Source organism: Larimichthys crocea, chromosome XXIV (genome assembly GCF_000972845.2).
Source record: "Larimichthys crocea isolate SSNF chromosome XXIV, L_crocea_2.0, whole genome shotgun sequence".
Lineage (NCBI taxonomy): Eukaryota > Metazoa > Chordata > Actinopteri > Sciaenidae > Larimichthys > Larimichthys crocea.
The window spans coordinates 5614159-5637498 of record NC_040034.1 but is presented as its reverse complement, the minus strand read 5'-3'; the positions used below and the strand labels follow the sequence as shown (position 1 = coordinate 5637498).

At 51.1% G+C, this 23340-nt stretch overlaps 4 protein-coding genes and 1 non-coding gene across 5 annotated transcripts; 3 read left to right on the top strand and 2 right to left on the bottom strand.

Moving 5' to 3' along the window:
- dkc1 (dyskeratosis congenita 1, dyskerin) lies at positions 1-4475 on the top strand. Its single transcript, XM_019263617.2, has 15 exons — positions 1-100; positions 894-943; positions 1096-1182; positions 1545-1636; positions 1717-1901; positions 2009-2073; positions 2208-2334; positions 2420-2550; positions 2765-2908; positions 2988-3108; positions 3305-3423; positions 3502-3605; positions 3844-3883; positions 3962-4117; positions 4222-4475. The coding sequence occupies exons 1-15, from the start codon at positions 85-87 to the stop codon at positions 4282-4284; spliced, it is 1500 nt and encodes a 499-aa protein (XP_019119162.1). The 5' UTR covers positions 1-84; the 3' UTR covers positions 4285-4475.
- LOC113744646 (small nucleolar RNA SNORD83) lies at positions 3159-3235 on the top strand. The gene has a single exon (XR_003461704.1). It is a non-coding gene; the product is annotated as a small nucleolar RNA SNORD83 (small nucleolar RNA).
- A 1452-nt stretch (positions 4476-5927) lies between the features above and the next one.
- Positions 5928-9282, bottom strand: LOC104936569 (hypothetical protein). Its single transcript, XM_010752622.3, has 4 exons — positions 8073-9282; positions 7788-7985; positions 7266-7476; positions 5928-7138 (listed from the first exon to the last, which is right to left on the bottom strand). The coding sequence occupies exons 1-4, from the start codon at positions 8725-8727 to the stop codon at positions 6904-6906; spliced, it is 1299 nt and encodes a 432-aa protein (XP_010750924.2). The 5' UTR covers positions 8728-9282; the 3' UTR covers positions 5928-6903.
- A 1080-nt stretch (positions 9283-10362) lies between these two features.
- cinp (cyclin dependent kinase 2 interacting protein) lies at positions 10363-13780 on the top strand. Its single transcript, XM_010752623.3, has 5 exons — positions 10363-10527; positions 11244-11421; positions 12389-12512; positions 12648-12777; positions 12869-13780. The coding sequence occupies exons 1-5, from the start codon at positions 10521-10523 to the stop codon at positions 13069-13071; spliced, it is 642 nt and encodes a 213-aa protein (XP_010750925.1). The 5' UTR covers positions 10363-10520; the 3' UTR covers positions 13072-13780.
- znf839 (zinc finger protein 839) lies at positions 13437-23331 on the bottom strand. Its single transcript, XM_010752624.3, has 10 exons — positions 22001-23331; positions 20300-21403; positions 20095-20226; positions 19816-19929; positions 19607-19699; positions 17624-17770; positions 17435-17539; positions 17259-17346; positions 16022-16139; positions 13437-14962 (listed from the first exon to the last, which is right to left on the bottom strand). Exons 1-10 carry the CDS (start codon positions 22802-22804, stop codon positions 14479-14481), a joined length of 3189 nt encoding a protein of 1062 aa, XP_010750926.3. The 5' UTR covers positions 22805-23331; the 3' UTR covers positions 13437-14478.
- Positions 23332-23340: the final 9 nt, after the last annotated feature.

Sequence of the window (23340 nt, the reverse complement as noted above, 5' to 3'; positions counted from 1 at the left end):
GTCGCGCGTGGTCTGCCGGAAGTGGAACAGAAGAAGCTGAAGAGTGACGTCACGCGGCGTGGGCGCTCAGTCTCTCACTTCAAGATGGCGGACCCAGAAGGTGAGTGTGCTGCACGTTTCTCCTCGAACCATCCGAACCTCTCTGAACTGGACCCGGGCCACCGGACCCGCTACAAGGCGCGAACCGAGTCTCTTTAAAATCACGCGCCGCCTGCCTGTGGCGGGAAACTGCGTTTATAGATGAATTAAATCTGTTAACGGTACCGACAGCAGCCTCCGGTACCGACAGCAGCCTCCGGTACCGACAGCAGCCTCCGGTACCGAGTGTTCACGGAGGCCTCTCAGTGGGTCAGTCGGTTCGTGGTCCAGTTCTCTGCGGGGTTCTGAGTGTCAGGGCTCGTGCAGACGGCCGCGTGTGTGCACAGACCGGGCCGCAGACCGGGCCGCAGACCGGGCCGGGTTCACATGGAAGGACCGGCTGTTCACTTGCACAGTTAAAAGGTCAGTTTGGGTTCGTTAGGGTTCGGCCGTGGAGCTGCTGCTGTGCACAGTGTTTTCACTCGATCTGAAGATAACAGTCAAGACTGGTTCTGATCCGGTTGGATCTGGATCGATCAGCTGCCGCGTATCGAACATCCGAACCAGGATCCGAAACACGTGTCGGTTCAGTTCAGACCGGCCCGTTAGCATTCTGTGTTAGCACGATGCTAACAACCACGTGTTGCGAGAGGCCACGTGGGAGCCTCAGCGAACGTTAAAGTAACGCTCAGCGAACGTTAAAGTAACGAAACGTTAAAGTAACGCTCAGAGAACGTTTTACAAACTAAACAAACTCCTGTGACCTCACTTCCTGCCGCCAGGTGACGAAGTTAAAGTTCTGATGTTTGTTTCAGCGTCAGCGAAGAAGAAGAAGAAGACGAAAGTCAGCGAAGAAGAAGTCGGGGTGAGTCCAACGTTCTGTGAATGTTGAAGGAACGTTTGTTTGACGTTCTGTGAATGTTGATGGAGCGTTTGTTTGACGTTCTGTGAATGTTGAAGGAACGTTTGTTCAACGTTCTGTGAATGTTGATGGAACGTTTGTTTGACGTTTGTCAGGAGATCCAGCAGAGCGGGGACTTCTTCATCAAGCCCGAGTCGAAGGTCGCCTCTCTCGACACGTCACAATGGCCTCTGCTGCTGAAGGTAACACACCTGAGCTCACCTGTCAGTCAGTCACCTGTCTCCTCCTCGAGTCGCCGGCGTGTGGCGTGATGAGCCAGTTTATCCATTCTCTGAGCGGCCATCTTCTCGCAGTCCCTGCCTCTGCTCCCGTTCTGGGGGCGGGGCCTCTCTGTTGCGGCGCCGGCGTTGTTTCGGCGTTCTGCCGGTGACGACCCGGAACTGCACGGAGAGAAGGACTCGACGTGAACCCACAAAGACGATTTACTGTTCTGATCCCACGCCGAGACTCTGAAAGGAAACGGGTTAATTAACAGAATAAAGGTCAGGTGTATTCAGGAGACCAATAGACTTTCAAAATAAAAGCCCGTTTTTTCTTTTTTCAGAACTTTGATAAACTGAACATCCGCACGGCGCACTACACGCCGCTGCCGAGCGGCAGCAACCCCCTGAAGAGGAACATCCAGGACTATGTCAGGTAACGTGCCACGCTAACACGCTAACATCACTGAGCTCTGTCCAGGTGTGCTCATGATTGTACTTCCTGTGTCCTGATAGGTCGGGCTTCATTAACCTGGACAAACCGGCCAACCCGTCATCTCACGAGGTTGTGGCGTGGATCAGGAGGATTCTCCGCGTGGAGAAGACGGGTCACAGCGGGACGCTCGACCCGAAGGTCACGGGCTGTCTGATTGTCTGCGTGGATCGAGCTACGAGATTGGTCAAGTCCCAACAGAGCGCCGGTACAGACTCCCACTGTTTGTTTTTCAGAATAAGAGTCTCCACCCGCCTGGCGGGCATGTGAGCACATTAAAACCCAGCGGCCCCCTCACTACTCTGTGTGTTGCAGGTAAAGAGTATGTGGGCATCGTTCGGCTGCACAATGCCATAGAGAGCGAGCACACGCTGGCCCGGGTGAGTGACAACTTCCTGGCGCCAGTTTTAAAATGACATGACGAGCTGCCCAAGGTCACGGTGTGTCGACCTCGGCGCTCATGATAGGCTGTTTTCCTTCTGTGTGAGTCATGTGACCCTCTGACTGTCTGCAGGCGTTGGAGACGTTGACCGGCGCTTTGTTCCAGCGGCCGCCACTGATCGCCGCCGTCAAGCGCCAGCTGAGAGTCCGAACAATCTACGAGAGCAAACTGATCGAGTACGACCCAGAGAGGAGGCTGGGTATGACCACGATCCATGCACGAGCTGAGCCGTGTGATGTCACGTGTTGATGTCACGTGTTGATGTCACGTGTTCTGTGTCACAGGTATCTTCTGGGTCAGCTGTGAGGCGGGGACTTACATCCGGACTCTGTGTGTCCACCTGGGTCTGATCCTCGGGGTCGGAGGTCAGATGCAGGAGCTGAGGAGAGTTCGGTCTGGCGTGCTGGGAGAGAAGGTGAGTGTCACTTCCTGTTGACCTGTGATGTCACTTCCTGTCAAAGTGTTGAGTGCCGGCCTGCTGCTCTGTGCAGGTCTGCTAATTAAACTTTGAAACAGAAAGCTGCAGCAGAGACACACAGCTTACCTCACCTGTAGACTGTGAAGCCTCACCGCTGCTGACATCAGTGATGTCATCAGTGACATCACACTGACCTCGTCTTGTCTGTCAGGACCACATGGTGACGATGCACGACGTCCTGGACGCTCAGTGGCAGTTTGACCACAACAAAGACGAGGCGTACCTGAGGAGGGTCATCTTCCCGCTCGAGAAGCTGCTCGTGTCTCACAAACGACTCGTGATGAAGGACAGTGCGGTGAGTCAACGGCACACTGCCACACCTGTACAGGTGATCATCGAAACACCTGACTGAACAAACTGTTTCCTGTCTGCAGGTGAACGCCATCTGTTACGGAGCAAAGATCATGCTGCCAGGTGTGCTCAGGTACGAGGATGGCATTGAGCTGAACCAGGACATCGTTGTCATAACGACCAAGGGCGAGGCCATCTGCACAGGTGTGTGTGTGTGTGTGTGTGTGTGTGTGCGTGTGCGCGCTGCAGGTAAAGCCACATGATGAGTTGAGTAGCGTCAGTAGCTCTCGGGCTGTGATGACCTGCTATCTATCACCCTTTTCTGATGGCTGAATATTAATAAATTAATTAGAAGATTAATTTAATGTGACACATAATTAATGAGGCTGTTCTCGTCCAGCTGTCGCTCTGATGACCACGGCGGTCATCTCCACATGTGACCACGGCATCGTGGCGAAAATCAAGAGAGTGATCATGGAGCGAGACACGTATCCCCGAAAGTGGGGCCTGGGACCGAAGGTACACCTGGTCACACCTGGTCACGCATAATAACACAGTAGTTAACATTCCGTTATGTTAACGAGCTTGTTTGTTCAGGCGAGTCAGAAGAAGATGATGATCCAAAAGGGACTGCTCGACAAACACGGGAAGCCAAACGGCAGCACGCCGGATGACTGGAAGAACCAGTACGTGGACTACAGGTACGCTCACTCAGGTGTCAGGTGTGTGTGGAGCTCTGGTGCAGACAGTTATCCCTCACCGGGCTGACGTGCTCTCTGAGGGAGTCGCTCTGCTACAGGAACTTTCAGGTGTGAGCTTCTTCGCTCTGCTATTGGCCGAGCTGCAGCTCACCTGAAGACAGTGATGTCATTGGCAGTGATGACATCATGTTCAGTTAAAATGTTAAATTTATCATTAAAACACTTTGTTTTGATTCAGTGTCTCCAAGGCAACAGAGGAGTCAGGTGACACAGCCAAGGTAAGCTCACTTTCTTTTGAACCTGGCGTGCCGTCCAATCAGAGTGAACCTCTCACAGTCTCTCTTTGACCTCTGCAGAGGAAGAGGGACGTGGCTGACAGCGACGGCGAAACTACGACGCCCAACACGCCATCAGCAGAGGACGTGAAGGAGAAGAAGAAGAAGAAGAAAGAGAAGAGGGCCAAACTGGAGGAGGCGGAGCCTGAGGAGGCAGAGGCGGAGCCTGAGGCAGAGGTGAGATCATCTACGAGGTTTTCAATCAGTGACTCAGACGCTCGTATCTCCACCTGCAGTGAGGTGGTCATGTGATGTCATTACTAAACAGTTTGTCTGTGCAGGTCGTGGACAGCAAGAAGAAAAAGAAGAAGAAGAAACAGAAAGATGCTGACACGTCAGAGTGACGTGAGCGGAGCGGGCAGGCTCCACCCACTGCCACACCTGTCTGAATGCACGGCATTCTGGGAGTCGAACAATGGACTGCATGAGTGCAGACGATGTTTTTTGTTTTTTATATATAAATTTATTTTTTGTTTCAGCTGTAAATACCTGAACAGGAAGTGTTTGTAATTTCAAAATAAAAGTGTTTTCCGTATTAGTCGTGTCATTGCTGTGACCTCGGAGCACATTTTATTTTGAAACAGGAAGTTTGTTTTCCGCTGACAGGAAATGAAAAGTGAGATCTGTAGGAAAGTTTCCTTCAGGTGTGAAAATATCAGGTGACCTCGATCAGCTGCAGTGCTGACGTTAACAATCCTCTGAAGCTCGAGTCTGATCTCCACCCCATGGTCGCCATGACGACTCAAAGGTCTTTGTCTATCTGATGTTCTGAGTGAAGGTCCGTGGGTCTGTAGGTCCGTGGGTCTGTGCCGAGTGAAGGTCCGTGGGTCTGTAGGTCCGTGGATCTGTTCTGAGTGAAGGTCCGTGGGTCTGTGCCGAGTGAAGGTCCGTGGGTCTGTGCTGAGTGAAGGTCCGTGGGTCTGTTCCGAGTGAAGGTCCGTGGGTCTGTGCCGAGTGAAGGTCCGTGGGTCGGTGCTGCGCTCACGATAAGAACCTCTAAAGGCCGTGCCGGATTTATCTGCTGTCTTTGAGTTTTTATCTTCGTCTGTTCTGTCTGCTGAGTTTCATCGGTTTTGTTTCAGTGACTGAGCGAAGTGGAAGGTTTGAAACAATCCAAAGTGTCCTGGTTCTGATCAGTCTGCAAGTATCGGCTCAGCATGAAGAGTACGACACAAAGGATTTTAATTAAACTATGCATGTGACATGGTTCTGTTAGTATCTGACACGGATCACTGTAAAGAGATGACCCGTCAGCTGGTTTACTGCTCCATACAGCAGAACAAAAATCTGTTATCCAGAATATTTGTATCCGTTTGAATCTTCAGAGGTTCAGTTCTGGTTCTGTGCCAGATGGTGTCAGGAATATTTGACCCTGTACTGATGACCCGGCGTAGTCCACGATCGTCTCTGCTGGTTCTGGAGCAGGTTGATGTGTTGACACTAGCAGGTCGAGTCCTCCCCTGAGTTCTGGTTCTCAGTCGCTCAGACAGGCTGGACATCACGCTGTAGGCTGCAGACGGAGTTCATGGCAGGTTCTGGTTCTGGAATAATCGGATGAATGGTTCAGTCCGTCTGACTCCGACCCGACCCTGTCTACAAGTTTGTTTCCACCCTCACGAAGGTGGGCCAGATTACCCATGATCCCTCAGGAGTCCAGAAATTTGGAAGCTATAAGAGCCGACTTCATGCAGTACATGAAGTACAGACTGAAGTACAGTTTGAAGTACTTCAAACTGTACTTCAGTCTGTACTTCAGTCTGTACTTCAGCCGTACTCATGAAGTACGGACTGAAGTACGGACTGAAGTACAGACTGAAAGTACAGGGACTGATGATAGTACGGTCTGAAGTACATGTTTGAAGTACAGACTGAAGTACAGTTTGACAAGTACAGACGAGTACAGTTTTGAAGTACAGACTGTACTTCAACTGTACTCAGTCCGTTACTTCATGCAGTACATGAAGTACGGACTGAAGTACAGTTTGAAGTACAGACTGAAGTACAGTTTGAAGTGTACTTCAAACTGTACTTCAGTCTGTACTTCATGCAGTACATGAAGTACAGACTGAAGTACAGACTGAAGTACGGACTGAAGTACGGACTGAAGTACAGTTTGAAGTACAGACTGAAGTACAGACGGACTGAAGTACGGTCTGAAGTACAGTTTGAAGTACAGACTGTACTTCAAACTGTACTTCAGTCCGTACTTCATGCAGTACATGAAGTACGGACTGAAGTACAGTTTGAAGTACAGACTGAAGTACAGTTTGAAGTACAGACTGAAGTACAGACGGACTGAAGTACAGACTGAAGTACAGACTGAAGTACATGAAGTACAGACTGAAGTACAGACTGACTGAAGTACAGACGGTCTGAAGTACAGACTGAAGTACGGTCTGAAGTACAGTTTGAAGTACAGACTGTACTTCAAATTGTACTTCAGTCTGTACTTCATGCAGTACATGAAGTACAGACTGAAGTACAGACTGACTGAAGTACAGACTGAAGTACAGACGGTCTGAAGTACAGACTGAAGTACGGTCTGAAGTACAGTTTGAAGTACAGACGGTCTGAAGTACAGACAGTTGGTAGTACAGTATGTAGTACAGATAGTATGTTGTACAGTTTGTAGTACACTATGTAGTACAGTATGTAATACAGACAGTTGGTAGTACAGTATGTAGTACAGTATCTAGTACAGACAGTTTGCAGTGCAGTTTGTAGTACAGTATGTAGTACAGACAGTTTGCAGTACAGTTTGTAGTACAGATAGTATGTAGTACAGTTTGTAGTACAGACAGATGTAGTATTGTCTTGTCTCCCCAGCACACTCTTTGAACAGCGCCACCAGGTGGTCGCTTTGTGTTTTTGGTTAATGAAGGAAACACAAACACACAGTGGATTATTGAACAGAACAGCCAATCAGTGTCACGCCCAGGTGGGCTCAGAGAGTCTGTGATTGGTCAGACACAGTGGCAGGTTAGTGGATCTCTGTGTGAGCTGGTGATGACTCGGACTCTGTGATTGGTCAGTTTCTGCAGGTCAGAGATCAGCTGTAGCAGACGAGGACTTGGTTCATAGACGACCCAGCTGGGATCGGTCGGGTCTGGTCTGTAGTACGAGTCCAGAACCTCCAGAGTGTCGAGATGCTGCAGCTGCTGCAGATGCAGGAAGTCACCGTCTGACACGTGATGATGTCTGAAACACGACAGTGAACACTGAACAAGGTTGCCATGGCACCAAAGAAACCAGCAGGTCGCTATGGAAACTATTATCATTGATCACTAAGTCACCGGACTTCTGAAGGTGTCGGGTGTCACTTCACCTGATCCGGAGCGTCCTCAGGTGAGGGAACAGCTGTGGGAGGAGTCTGACCAGGTTGGAGGAGGAGCTCCAGGGCTCGAGGTGCAGGTGTTCCAGGTGAGGAGCTCTGACTGACACCACCTGTAGGTCTTCAGGCTGCAGGTCCACACTGAGTGTCAGACTGAGCAGGGAGGACGGCAGGAAGTCAGCATACACCGCCAGAGGGTGTCCTCCTATTGGACAGACAGAGTGACCTCATCATGACATCATTTGCAGAGCAAGACAACAAACGGACGAGTCATAACAGTCTGAGACGAGTCATAACAGTCTGAGACGAGTCACAGACGAGTCACAACAGTCTGAGACGAGTCACAGACGAGTCATAACAGTCTGAGACGAGTCATAACAATCTCAGACGAGTCACAGACGAGTCATAACCGTCACAGACGAGTCACAACAATCTCAGACGAGTCACAGACGAGTCATAACAATCTCAGACGAGTCATAACCGTCACAGACGAGTCACACTGACAATGAGACTCACCGTGCACACTGAGGCATCGGAGCTGTGGCAGTGACGTCAGCCATGTTTGCAGGTGACAGGTGGGTCCAGGTACAGAGTACAGGTGGAAGATTGACAGGCTTCGGAGGCGGGACAAAGGCTGGAGAACTTCCTGTGTCACCATGGCGTCATAGTTCAACAGCTGCAGGTCAGAGAGCTGCAGGACGCCACCACCTGCACCTGGATGACAGATACACCATACCTGTTATTACATGAGTCAGCACACCTGGTGAGTTTGCCTGTGTGTCTCTGTGTCTGAGTGTGTACCTGTGAGGTCAGCAGGCCTGAAGAAGTCACGTGACAGTGTTTTGTAGGTGATCATGGTCCAGGACAGGTGTTTGAGCTCGGGCAGGTGAGTCAGCACGCCGCTGAGCGTCGGGAATCTCAGACTGCCGTCGTGATGCAGCAGCAGCGAGGTGAGACGAGTCAGCTGACTGACAGCAGCCAACAGGTGAGAGGCAGGACAGGTGAGCTGCACGTTACAGAAGCTGAGCTGCGTCAGCTGATGACTCAGGGGAAACAGGAAGTCAATGTTCTTGAGCGGCGTGGAACAGGAAGTGATGGACACGCGCTGCAGGCGGTGGAACATTTTCAGCTCGTCCACGCCCCCTTCCTTCCAGTCGTCCAATCGCAGCGCGTCGAGAGCAGGAAGCCAGGCGGAGAGCTGCTTCAGGTGTTTTCTCTTACCTGACCGCAGTGACACGCTGCCCACGTGCCTCTGAGCCAGGCTGCGCCAGAACGGCCGGTTGTACCGCGACAGGTGACGTAGCACGACACTGAAGCCTCGCCACAGGGGGCGGGACTTATCCAGCAGGTGTCTGAAGTGGGAACAGGTGCAGCGCACGCTCAGCTTGTCCCTCCAGGACAGGAAGCTGAACACCTGCAGCCACAGCTCGGCAGGAAGCTGCAGCACTGACATCATCACACGTCAGTAACACGTCAGCAACACAAACTGTGACGTCAGTCAGCTGATCGATGAATTATTGATGATCTCTGCGCCCTGACCACGATCAGCTGTGACTTCTTCTTCTTCTCCACTTCCTGCTGCGTCAGTGTGTGTGCAGAGAGTGTGTGAGAGAGAGAGAGCCGTGACGTCTCACTCTGACTGATTTTGCTGAGCTCAGGATGTTTGTGATCAATATTTGAGTCGATCGATCGATCACCTGTTTTAAGTCACACATACGAAGCTGTGAAGCCTGACAGGAGCGCTCACTCTAACTCAAAAGCCCAAACTAAAAACATCATCATACTGAACGTGGACTCATCAGAGTGACATGAAACAGCGACAGAGTGAGACCTCTGTCCAACAAAACATCCTGCTCTCTGCTGACGTCACTGTCCGTAAATTACATCAAGACAGGTTAATGAATGACCGCGAGCCCGAAACACCTAAAGACGCACTGTAAAACTGTAATGTACTACTTCATTAGAGTACTGCACTGTAAAATACTTAATTATGAGTAAAGTACTGCACTGTAAAATACTACATTACGAGTAAAGTACTGCACTGTAAAATACTTTATTACGAGTAAAGTACTGCACTGTAAAATACTTCATTATGAGTAAAGTATTGCACTGTAAAATACTTCATTATGAGTAAAGTACTGCACTGTAAAATACTACATCATGAGTACTGTAAAATACTACATTACGAGTAAAGTACTGCACTGTAAAATACTACATTACGAGTAAAGTACTGCACTGTAAAATACTACATCATGAGTAAAGTACTGCACTGTAAAATACTACATCATGAGTAAAGTACTGCACTGTAAAATACTACATCATGAGTAAAGTACTGCACTGTAAAATACTACATCATGAGTAAAGTACTGCACTGTAAAATACTACATCATGAGTAAAGTACTGCACTGTAAAATACTACATCATGAGTAAAGTACTGCACTGTAAAATACTACATCATGAGTAAAGTACTGCACTGTAAAATACTACATCATGAGTAAAGTACTGCACTGTAAAATACTACATCATGAGTAAAGTACTGCACTGTAAAATACTACATCATGAGTAAAGTACTGCACTGTAAAATACTACATCATGAGTAAAGTACTGCACTGTAAAATACTACATCATGAGTAAAGTACTGCACTGTAAAATACTACATCATGAGTAAAGTACTGCACTGTAAAATACTACATCATGAGTAAAGTACTGCACTGTAAAATACTACATCATGAGTAAAGTCTTAACAGATGTGCAGACGAGAAACAGGAAACAGTGACGAGTGACACTGGAGGGAGGCAGTAAAGCAAATAACTGCCATAAAAGGAAGAAGAAGACTGAAGGAGGAGGAGGAGGAGGACCAGCAGCAGCAGCAGGAGGAGGAGGTCGATCAGCAGGAGGAGGAGGAGGAGGAGCAGCAGCAGGAGGAGGAGGAGGAGGGGTGCTTCTCGATAAGCAGGGAGGGATGGAGGAGGAAGGAAGCAGGCCAGGAGGGAGGACGGTCGATCAGGCAGGAGGAGGAAGGAGAGCAGCAGCAGCAGGAGGAGGAGGAGGAGCAGGAGGAGGAGGAGGGGGAGGTCGATCAGCAGGAGGAGGAGGAGGAGGAGGAGGAGCAGCAGCAGCAGGAGGAGGAGGAGGAGCAGGAGGAAGAGGTCGATCAGCAGGAGGCGCTGCTTACTCAATGATCCACCACAGAAGAAGAAGAAACAGGAAGCGTGAAGCTGATGGTCCGCGTGAGGACTTATTGATCAGATGGAAGGTGAGTGACAGCACTGATCACGTGATCAAATTATCGATCATCGATCTGTCGGATGTTACCGGAGCGGCTTCTTTGATTGGTCGAACCCGGTACACGTGTTGAACAGCTGATCAGCTGATCCGGAGCTCATCTGTGATGTAATAACTCTAATACGTAACGTAATACGTGTAACTCTGTTCAGCTGTACTCGAGTATTTGTTCTGATTACATTACTTATGATCTAACAGCCAATCATCATCCAGGTCCCCAGCAGCAGCTGATATCACTGCCTAGTCCAGCAGCAGTCAGACCAGAACCAGAACCAGACCCAGCAGCAGCTAATATCACTGACTAGTCCAGCAGCAGTCAGCCCAGAACCAGAACCAGAACCAGAACCAGACCCAGCAGCAGCTGATCTCACTGCCTAGTCCAGCAGCAGTCAGCCCAGCTCGGCGTCTGTCTTTCAGCCTTTTATTTCACCAAGCTCTCACCAACCACTAAAAGTCAGTCCCACATTTACTCTTGTCCGGCGGCTTCTTGCTCGCTCACTCTCTCCTTTTCTCTTCTTCGCTTCCTCCGTCAGCGTCCTTACACTGCCTGCTCACTCAGCTCCTGTTCTGGCATGACAATGGCTCCACTCCCCATAAAGCGTTGCATACGCAGAGCCCAGAGTTACATCATGATTGACAGAGACATCTTAAACTTATCCAAAGTCTCGTCTCCCTTTATCTCCTCAGCTCAGTCAAGTGACGTCACAGTGACCTCAGCAAAGAGGAAGTGCTCTGCTGTCACAGGAAGTGCACGAAAGATCAAAGACAATGCAGCCGACTGGCACAACCTGCTGCTGAGGTGGGAACACCTGAACGAGACCGGATTCAACGTGGCACGAAACATCGTCAACATCCGACAGACACAGTGAGTGTAATTAGTTTAGTTAGTATAACTATCATTAATAACCTTTTTCACTCTGAGTTTGTTAATTAAGGAAACCAGACTTGGCCCGGCAGTCTAATCCTATGGCAGCATCACTAAGGGATGACCTGAGCCAGCACTAACTATAAGCTCTATCAAAGAGGAAAGTCTTCAGTCTACTCTTAAAGGTGTTGACCGCGTCTGCCTCCTGAACCCAGAATGGTAGTTTGTTCCACAGAAGAGGAGCCTGACAGCTGAAAGCTCTGGCTCCCAATCTACTTTTGGAGACTATAGGAACCACAAGGAACCACAAGGAACCACAAGGAACCACTCCTCCACTTCTGGTTATCGGTGTTGCTGCCACAGTGCTCTCTGCTCACCTCAACAGATTTTTTTTTCTCACATCAGAGATTATCTACATATCTCTGCAGTATCCACAGACTGTCTGTCTGTGCACGGACAGTCTCTGAACTTTAGTGACCACGATCCCAGTTTAGTCACTAACGAGCCTAGCTGCAGCAATGGCTTCTCTCTCCTCTCCTGTCCTCAGAAGAGGAGAGAGAAGTGACAGAATACGCTGACCGTATAGAAACATATTAGCAAGTTATAGCAAAGATATCTGATGAATCAGCAACGGGAACTTCATGATCTGCAGGACGCTGGATGGCACAGTTCCAAACAGTTTTAATGAACACGTATGTTCATATTCACACGCTCTCTGCTGCAGGCTGACCACACTGTTTGAACAGAGCCCCATACACACAGGAAGTGAACATGAAGCGTAAAACACAAAGGTTAAAGTTAGAGAATTCAAACCGCTCTTATCATGGCGGACACTGAGTGACCAACCTTCATCAACACACCGGCCTGGACGCTCTGTCACCTGACCAGGAGACTCACCTGTGGGACTTCCTGTTTGGTGATAATGTGCTCACTTCCTGTGGGTTTAAATATTTTTATGTTTCTTCAGTTCTCAGAGCGATCAGCTGCTTCTAGTGGACGAATCACCTTCATCAGCTCCGTCACGGCAGACAGGTGGTGCTAACGAGCTGCAGGACGAGTGCTGCAAACTTCAGGACATCGTCGACAAAATGGTGACTCATTAATTAATCTGTACACCTGTACAGGTAAAAAAAACAAGTGAACCACACACCAGGTGGCCGTATTACATAATTTCCTGTCGAAGATGAATGTGTAGAACAAACTTTAGTTTGTTTGTGATGTTTCAGGTCGTCGTGGTGATGAAGATGGAGCGCCTGATGACATCACAGCAAGGCGTTCAGGATCTGGAGGAGTTTCAGTTTGGACATGAAGGAAGAAGGTCTCCTCTGTTCCACAGCTGGAACACCAAACACTTTGGTGAGTTTACCTGTTCACAGCTCACCTGGGTGATGTCAGCAGACTTACCTGCTCACCATAACAAATCTGGGTGATTGTCTCATTGTTTCAGAGGCAGCGTCTCGTGTCCTGCTGGAGTCCTTCAGTCAGGAGCTGAAGTTGAGGCAGTCAATCTTGCAGCAACTCGCCCACACCGTCAACTCTGACCTCTGCATGGTCTACCTGTCCTGCTGGCTGCACCAGCCATTCACACCCCCACAGACCAGACTGACCCTGGAAGCTCTGCTGCTGGAGACCGGACACCGCCCACTCTGATGTAACCTGTCTCCCACAGTCACGTGATCAACATCAGGGTTCAGGACCTAGCCCAGAGTCTGGAGGGGAAATGTTAGCCTAGCTGATCGACCTCCTGAGGCTGCAGCTGAACTCTTCGAGTCTTCAGGTGTCAGAGCAGCTCGGGTCTGAAGGTTTCTAAATGTTCACAATTAATTATTAGTGACAATAAAAATTTATTTTGTTTAATAGTCAAAGTATTTTTGCATCACTCCGTCTCATATTGACTCTGTAGAAGTATAAATACTGCGAGTACGTGAACGCAGACAAACATCGTCTCGTTCGTTAATTTCATGTCACATCGTTTATTGAACAGGAAATGTTAAATCAACACTCGAACAACGATCAACATGACAAATCAATAAAGTTTAATCTCCTCCAGTCAGTCCTCACATCGGCTCTCCAAACGAGTACAAACGTTCAGTTTACGTTTGGAAAACGTTTCTGTGAAGTTTTATAAAAAGTAATAAAATAGTGCAACTTTTTTTTAAACTTTGCTTTTCAGATTTATCTACATATAAACAGACTAACGAGGATGGAAACAAAAAACATTTTACAAATTTACAGTTTAAAACCAGCAGGAAGACCACTGACATCATCACAGCTGACAAGTGAACGAACCAATCAGAAACTGAGACCATAAATAAGTTTTGTTTGGTCAACTTGAGGTCAGGATCAGGTGTTGCGTCTTTGATAAAGGACGAAAACTGGAAACTGATCAGAACGTTGACGACAGACGAGAACCTCAGGAAGTTTGTTTTTAAAACAGGAAGTTCAGAACGGTGCAGGTGTGACCTTAGAAGTGTTAATCTGAAACATGAGCTCACGCCAACACCTGAAACCTGTCACAGCTGTAATGTACAGTTTGTCCTGAGGGGGGGGCTACAGGGACAGCTACATTCTGAACAGAACATACTGACTCTGATTGGACAGACTGACAGGTGTGTTTATGCTCCGCCCCCAGCGAGACAAAGACTTTTTTCAAGATTGTTCACGCTTGGAGTCCAGGTGTGCGTGAGCAAGTCCAGGTGTGCGTAAGCAAGTCCAGGTGTGCATAAGCAAGTCCAGGTGTGTGTGAGTGGATCCAGGTGTGCGTGAGCAAGTCCAGGTGTGCGTGAGCGGGTCCAGGTGTGCGTGAGCGGGTCCAGGTGTGCGTAAGCAAGTCCAGGTGTGTGTGAGTGGATCCAGGTGTGCGTGAGCGGGTCCAGGTGTGCGTGAGCGGGTCCAGGTGTGCGTGAGCGGGTCTAGGTGTGTGTGAGCGGGTCTAGGTGTGTGTAAAATGTCCACCTGTATGGACTGTAAGTCTGACAGCTGCAGGTTCTGCCCACAGCACCTGGACGCTCACACCACCAAATAAATACAGTCTGGATCAGGTCCAGGTCTCAGGATTCACTGCGGAGCTTTGGCCCCGTCAGAGGCCTCGATGCCCAGCAGGGCCTGGACCGCCTCCAGGGGAACCCCCTCTGGGGTCTGGATGTGCATGGTTGTCCCGTCAGGCCCGTTAACAATGACGATACGGTCCAGTCCGGGCTCTGCCAGCTGGACTGTCAACCCCTCGGTCTGGATGTAGATCTCCTGACCCTCCTGCAGCTCTTTTGACTCACAGATGTCCATGGAGGAAGTCTGGTTCTGACCTGAACTGGACTCGGGTATTTGGGCGGTGCTAGAGTCTGTTGCAATCTCAGAACTTGAGTCCAAAGCTTCCTCCACCTCCTTCATCTGGACTGTGATGTCACCGGTGCTCAGGACCTGGTCCTGGGCAATACTCTGCAGAGGCCCCTCCCCCTGGTCCTCACCTGGGGTATCCTCCATAGGCGTGGTTGGAGGCGAAGCCTTGGTGGGAGGCGTCTTCGGAGAGGTGGAGCCAGACAAGCTGAGGGACCAGAGAGACAGTTACCCCTAAAACACACTGCATGCAGAACGGCTCCGCTCCGGAACGGCAGCGTACTCCGCCGTCCGGCAACTCACACATGATCCGTTTGTGATGCGCTCAGGTGCGTCTCCGCCGGCTACCGAGCGTCGCGAGAACGCATGAGATCTCGTGACTTCACGCATAATCACGTGATATTTCCGGCTGTAGTCTCTCTGACTCCTGCGATGACATTCCACGCCGCATCTTTTTTCTGGTGTCCTTATAAAAAGGATGTGAGGTGTCATCAATGATTACACCTGAAAACCCCTCACCTGTTGACTTCAGGTCGGCCCCGCCCATTATGACGTGTTCTTGTAATGAAACTCGATCCGCGGTAAACAGTATTTTATTGTGAAAATTAACCGGGGTTTTATTTTGTAGCTGATTTCCTTCCCCGCACGGTCTGCTCTGTGCTGAGTTTATGCTCCGTGCTCCGGCGTCCGTGAACAACAGAAGCTCTGTATGTGTTGCGGAGAGCTGCCGGACGCCGCAGACGATCCGGAGCCGTGACGCAGCGAGGACGAAGACTGTGAGAGCTGACACACTGAACACTGAAACGTATTGGCTCCGTTGCCGTGGCGCATGCAGTGTATTTTAGGCTAGACTGAGACCAGATGAGAAAAGCACACCTGAGGCCTGGACCACGAATCAGGACAAAGCGTTTGCCAGGTGGTCGTCAAGGTAACTGATGTAGAATACCTACAACACTATAAAAGCTCCGCCTACCGACCAATCACATGAAGTAGAAGATGATGATGATGATGATGATGATGATGATGATGATGATGATGATAACTACTAATCAACACATTAATTTATCAACACATTAATTATTGTGATCACAGATGAACTCTAACGAGGCTCTGATGTCAGGAACAAGTTTGTGATTGGTCACGTTACAAACTCCACCCTGTCATGTGACCTCTTGACAAGATAGCCTCTGGTCCAGGTGTAAGACTGAAGCAGGTGTGTCATGTGATTACCTGTACACTCAGAGGACTGGGGGCGGGGCCAACTCACCTGGAGACAGAATCAGTCGTGGTGGTCAGCAGTTTGGATCCAGCTTGAACCACCAGAGGAGACACAGAGACCATACAGGGCTTCAGAGAGGAAGTCACAGAGGTCACAGGAGTCTCACCTTGGAGAGAAAAGAGAGAAGACTAGGGATGTAACGATACACTCAACTCACGACTCGATTCGAGTCACGATCTTTTCACGATTTTTTTTAAATCAAAATGAGCTACAGACAAATTCTGACCAAATAAAATTATCTTTTTATTTGTAGGAAAAAAATCTCTCTTTACAGAAACTCTCAAACAGTTTGTGTTCTTATTAGGGCTGCCAGCAAGCAGCTGATCTGACCATTACCTTTCAGCTTGAAGTATGAGCTAACTGAAAATAAAAACAATTAAGCTCATTAACCCTTTAATGAGAGTCCACGGCTCCGGGAAGCGGCCGGGCGCTGTAAACGCAGAGCCGGTTGCGGCGCATCACCTCGGAGGAAATGCGCCCTAACCCTAACCCTGACCCGAGTTTAATCCAACCCCCCCCCCCCCCCCCCCGCCGTCGAGCTCCTGCGCGGCCCACATTGCCCATCGCTAAGCCCAAGAGTGTGTTCGGGGTGTGTGATCTACTCGTTAAATATATATATCGGGACTTGTCGGCCCAAATACCACGTCGGCCAACCGGGCAAATGCACGGTATGCCAGATTGCCAGTCCGTCCCTGTGTGTGTGTGTGTGACACAGAGAGGCAGACGCGGCAGTGGAAGCTGCAGCCACAACGTAACCTATTTCTAATTAAAAAAAAGACGAAAAAGAACATATCCTACTTCTCTCGCATTCGCCAAGAATCGCGATTCATTTCTTCTGTCAACCGATGCGAGTCGTCACGCATTTGTACCGATTTTAATCGTGTCACGATGTATCGTTACATCCCTAGAGAAGACAAATTCTAAATTCAATCATTCATTTCCAAAACCACTCGTCATCACGGGTCACAGATGGAGCGGACGTCCAAATGACCACCAGGTTGATACTTGTGGTCCAGACCCTCCCTATCCAGGATTCTGGTTCTGAAACCGGGGGTGTGTGTAGAGGTGAACCGACCATATCGAGTTAGTATCACTTCATCTCCAGGACAAGCTCCAGTTCCTCATCCTTAGAATCTGTCTGTGATGCCAGAACGCAGAGGTACCCACCTTTACCTGTCCCTGCAGGTGGTTTACCCACAGGATGGACAGTATGCAGACAGTCTACCTGTTCTGGGCGTCTCAACGCCGTTCTGGTGAACTGGGATGCTGTTCTCCATCTTGAATCTCTTTGAAGGTGGCAACATCTTCGAATTCTGGAAAACATTTAATGACTCGGTCAAACTGGACAGGTGTTTACAACAGGAACCAGATCTGACCCGTCTGTACTAATTGATGCGTTACCTCCATGTATCGGACGTTCTTATTGGTCAGACTGGAGCAGGGAGACGCTCCAGGAACCACCTTCATCCTGTTCACCTCATCCAGGATCCCCAGAGACCTCGCAACCTGAAACACACGGTTCAGTCCGGTACAGCAGAGTGTTTCTGACCTTCACAGTAGAACACGGTGAAACACAGCAGAACCTCTCACCTCAATGTTCCTGACCTCCAATGGCGCCACTCCCACCTGTGGGCTGATGATGTAATCCTGAGCAGCCTGTCTCACCTGAGCCTGCAGGGACTCGAACTCACGGTATATGTCTGGAAACCGAGTCCGAGTCGGACCGCCACGCTCCACCTGTAACAGCCAGAGGAGGTCTGTAACACCACAGAAGAAGAACAGCTCGGACTGTACGGTCACCATCAATGATGCACATGTTTGTGACGCACAGATCAACCGGCACACTGACAGGTGAAGTGAACTCTGATGATCTGGTTGTTATGGCTCCTGGAGGAGCATCAGAACCAGAACCAAACTGTGATGGACAGATGACTGGGTCAGAACATCTTGAGAACTGCAGCGATCAAAAGAGGTCCAAGGACCGGAAACAGGGTCAGTGATGGACATGGGGAGGAAAGTCGGCCCGTGTGGTCCGATCCAACAGACTGCTGAAGAAGTTCATGCTGGTTCTGATAGAAACCTGTCAGAACACACATTCCATCACAGACCAGTCAGGGTGTCGACACCGACCCGTCCACTGCTCAAAGACCCAGCAGTGTGCATCAGAACTGGACCACTGAGCGATGGAAGAAGGTGTTCTGGTCTGATGGTGGACGGCCAGGTGTGTGGAGATCACATGGGACCAGGATCTATTATGAGAAGAAGGCGAGTCGGCAGAGGCTGTTTGGACCATGTTCTGCTAAGACAGCTCGGGTCCTGCCTCCTCGTGGACATTACATGTCTCACCTACCTGAGCGGTGATGAGATGTGTTCCCTGATGAGTGTACAGGTATCAGTGTGGTGTGGTGGGGTGTGGTGTGATGTGGTGTGGTGTGGTGAGGTGTGGTGTGGTGTGGTGTGGTGTGGTGTGATGAGGTGTGGTGTGATGTGGTGTGATGAGGTGTGGTGTGGTGTGGTGTGATGTGGTGAGGTGTGGTGTGGTGTGGTGTGATGAGGTGTGGTGTGATGAGGTGTGGTGTGGTGTGGTGTGGTGTGATGAGGTGTGGTGTGGTGTGGTGTGGTGTGATGAGGTGTGGTGTGATGTGGTGTGGTGTGATGTGGTGTGGTGTGATGAGGTGTGGTGTGATGAGGTGTGGTGTGATGTGGTGTGGTGTGATGTGGTGTGATGAGGTGTGGTGTGGTGTGATGAGGTGTGGTGTGATGTGGTGTGGTGTGATGAGGTGTGGTGTGATGAGGTGTGGTGTGATGAGGTGTGGTGTGATGTGGTGTGGTGTGGTGTGGTGTGGTGTGATGAGGTGTGGTGTGATGTGGTGTGGTGTGATGAGGTGTGGTGTGATGAGGTGTGGTGTGATGAGGTGTGGTGTGATGTGGTGTGGTGAGGTGTGGTGTGGTGTGATGAGGTGTGGTGTGATGTGGTGTGGTGTGATGAGGTGTGGTGTGATGAGGTGTGGTGTGATGAGGTGTGGTGTGATGTGGTGTGGTGTGATGTGGTGTGGTGTGATGAGGTGTGGTGTGATGTGGTGTGGTGTGATGAGGTGTGGTGTGATGTGGTGTGGTGTGATGTGGTGTGGTGTGATGAGGTGTGGTGTGATGTGGTGTGGTGTGGTGTGGTGTGGTGTGGTGTGGTGTGGTGTGATGTGGTGTGGTGTGGTGTGGTGTGGTGTGATGAGGTGTGGTGTGATGTGGTGTGGTGTGGTGTGGTGTGGTGTGATGTGGTGTGGTGTGGTGTGGTGTGGTGTGATGTGATGTGGTGTGGTGTGGTGAGGTGAGGTGTGATGAGGTGTGGTGTGGTGTGGTGTGGTGTGGTGTGATGTGGTGTGGTGAGGTGAGGTGTGGTGAGGTGTGGTGTGGTGTGGTGTGATGTGATGTGATGTGGTGTGGTGAGGTGAGGTGAGGTGAGGTGTGGTGAGGTGTGGTGTGGTGTGGTGTGGTGAGGTGTGGTGTGATGTGGTGTGGTGTGGTGTGATGTGATGTGGTGTGGTGTGGTGTGATGTGATGTGGTGTGGTGTGTACCTTTGCCAGCAGTAGCTCCCACAGACTCAACATCTTTGTCAAACGAGGAAGAACGACGTCCATCAGCTCCTCGTCCTCGCACTGCTCCACCAGCTGGAACAAACACACGCTTGTTGTCATGGAAACATGTCAAACATCTGCCATTCACCATGGTCGTTATAGCAAAACCTTTATTTTGAAAGTCTGCATCTCCACTTCCTTCCTCTTACCTCCTGCAGTCGGTCTCGCCTCCTTTCAGCCTGCTGCTCTGTGGTTACCGTGGTGACGGTGAGTTTCGGAGGTCGCCCCCGACGGCCCCGCCTGCTGATGAGACCAACCGTCACCTGGGGGAATCGACCAATCAGATGAACCGATTATTTACCTGAGTTACAAGTCATAAATAAGACCAGCAGGTGGATTCATGTCTGACGCCGTGTGTGCCGGGTACAGGTGTGTTTTACCGTACAGGTGTGGTGTACTGTACAGGTGTGTGTTTAAAGTGATCTCACCTTAGGGGGCGGCCCAAGTGATCGTCCCCGTCCTCGTCCCCGCCCCCGTCCCCTTCCACGCCCTCGTGGCCGGCCCGGGCCGCGGTAATGGAGACCTCTGAGTCCGACAGCTGCCGCTGGGCCCGCCTCCACCTGAATACAGACAGGAAGTGAAATACAGGGCAGACAGACAGATCTGAGCTCTGGTTGGTGGACGGTCTCTTACTCTGTTTGTTGCCGTGGCAGCAGGTTTGTCCTCCTCCTCCTCCTTCTTCTTCTTCTCCTCCTCCTCCTCCTCTTCCTCCTCTCTGACGCCTCCTGCTGGTGTCTCCTGTGATTGGCTGTCACCTCTGAGGGGGCATGGCGTGCTGTTGGGCAGATCGGGCTCTCCGTGGGTCGGGTTCAGTTTGTAGTGCCGGTTCAGGCCTCCGGGTCCGATGTAGGCCTTGTCGCAGGTCTGGCAGCGGTGGGACCGGGACTTGTGGCTGTAGGTGAGTGAGGGGGAGGAGCCTGCGGTGGGTCCGTCCTTCCTTCCACCGTCCTCCTCCTCCACGCTCATGTCGGAGTAGTCGTCGGAGTCGGACTGGTGGCTGTCGGCGAGGTCCTCGGTCTTGATGAACTTGTAGTCTTTGGCTTTGTACTTTGGCGGTCGGGACACTCGACCCGATCTGGTCTGGACCTTCGGCGCCTTCTTCTCTCTCTTCTTTAACTTCCTGTCCTTCTCTTTCTCCCGGTCTCTGTCCTTCATTACTGGGGGCGTGGTCGCCGGGGGTGGGTCTATGGTGGCGGGTCGGGCAGCTGGCGTGGCGGCCTGTGCTGAGACCGCTGTGACAACCGCTGGCGGTTTGAGGGAAGTCTTCTTGGTGGCTGATGCTGTGCAGTTCGAGGCACTCTTCGTTAGTGAGACGCTAATGGTTTTGGTAGCAGCGGTGGGCGTGGCCTTGGAGGGGGGTGGGATCTTCACAGTGGCAGGAGTCTGGACTCTGATGGGAGACATGGCAGGTTTCTGAGGCAGACTGGAGACAACACCTGCTGATGCGGGCTGACCTGCGACCTTGTGGACCAATGGGAGCAGAGATCCGACAACGGGGGCGGGGCTCTGCAGCAGCAGCTGGATGGGGGCGTCGCCCGGGCCCTGCTGCAGAAAGAACTGCTGACCATGCTGACCAACCACAGGCTGGATGTGGATCACCTGAGCGCTGCTCACGGTGCCATTGGCTGACAGCTTCACCTGTGGATGATTGACAGCTGCACTCTTCTGCTGGGGGGCGTAGCCAGCCTTCACTTCCTGTTTGGGAGGAACCTGGATCGAGATCCGGACGGGCTCGGACTGAGGACAGAAAACAGCTGATCAACACCCAGAGAGAGAGAGGAGGAGAGAGGAGAGAGGAGGAGGAGAGAGGAGGAGGACGAGGAGGAAGAAAGAAAGAAGAAGAAGCAAAGAAAGAAGAAGAAGCAGAGGAAGAAGAAGAAGCAGAGGAAGAAGAAGAAGATGAAGAAGAAGGAGAAGAAGAACGAGGGGGAGGAGGAGGAAGAAGGAGAAGAAGAAGAAGAAGAAGGAGGAAGGAGAAGAAGGAGGAGGGAGAAGAAGACGGAGAAGAAGGAGGAGGAGGAAGAAAGAAGGAAGAAGAAGAAGATGGAGAAGAAGAAGAAGGAGGGGGAGGAGGAGGAGGAGGAAGAAGAAGAAGAAGAAGAAGGAGGAGGAAGGAGAAGAAGATGAAGAAGGAGGAGAAGAAGAAGAAGAAGAAGAAGAAGAAGAAGAAGAAGGAGGAGGAGGAGGAGGAAGAAGAAGAAGAAGTGGTCCTGATGGTGGAGCTCAATGCATATACAAACAGGACTACAGGAGGGGGGTCGGTCTGGACCAGCTGAGTCCAGCACAGTCCAGATGGACCCCCCTGATCTTGAATCAGTCTCTACATTGACCCACCTTCTTCTGGACCACCTGGACCGAGCCGCAGGTCTGCATGGCGACCTGCTGGGCGACGCTCTTCAGCTGCTGGGAGGCGTTGTTCTGGGGGCTGGTCTTCAGGTTCTGCTGAGGGATCTGGACCTGCTTCTGCTGCTTCAGGACCTGCTGGGGGACCTGAACATGGACCTGCTGCTGGACCTTGGTGACCTGGTTGATGACCTGTTGCAGCTGGCTCGGGTCCAGGGCCGTGTTCTGGACTGGGACGGTCTTGACCAGCTGGCTCTGCTGGAGCAGCTGGGCGGCCTCGCTGTCGGACACCTGGACGATCTGCTGCTTGGTGAGCTGGTCCAGCAGAGCCTGCTGCTCCTCGACCGTCAGCCGGGATCCCTCCAGGCTGCCGTCCGGCTGCACGTAGATGATGGTGGTGTTGACCAGGTCCGGGCCCAGGCCGGTGAGCTCTGTGCCCACCAGGATGCTCTGCACCTCCGGGCAGCTCTGTAAGAACTCTGCAAGCTGAGCTCCGGACGCTGCCGGTGAGTTCTCCGCGGGCTGACTGCTCTCTGCACCGGACTCTGTCTGTGAGCCGTCCCGGGGCTGACCGCTGTGAGCGGCGGGGGGCAGAGCCGCGGCTCCCGGAGGGTCCGCGGCTCCCGGCGGGTCCGGGGCTCCCGGCTGGTCCGGGTCCGGGGCTCCGCGGGTCCGGGGTCGGGCTCCCGGCGGGTCCGGGTCCGGGGCTCCCGGCGGGTCCGGGTCCGGGGCTCCCGGCGGGTCCGCGGCTGTTTTTGTTCTGGACGAACCGCTGTCATCCTCGTTGTCCGCCATTTTGGTTGTGAGGCTAACCGTTAGCTTAGCTCAGACTGGCCGGACGGTAGATCAAATCAACCCGCCCGTTGAACGAGGTCACCGGATAAATACTTTGGAATAAGACCGGTGTGTGCTGGTGGGTAAAACGCTCCGCGGGGCTGAACATGAGCGGGAGCGGTGACGCGGCGGCCGGTAACGGATAGCTGGGGGCGTTTATACTAGCTTAGCTTAGCCGTGAGGAGGAGCGGGAGCGCGGACATCCCGGACCGGATCTAGACCGGATTTGGACCGGATCCTGGAGCGGAGCGGACCGAACTCAGTATTATCATGAAACGTTGTTTGTGTATTAAAATACATAAGGTTACATGTTGAAACTAAATGTTTTAAATAACATTTGTAATTATTTATTTTATTTATTAAACCTGATCATTAAAACGTGTTACGTCACGCCACGTCATCACGCTGTACCATGATGACACCAGTTTCCGGGTTTTCCAGCCAGGAGTCACTGTTTCCGCTTCCTGTCAGTCATTAATAAAAATATGAATTAATTA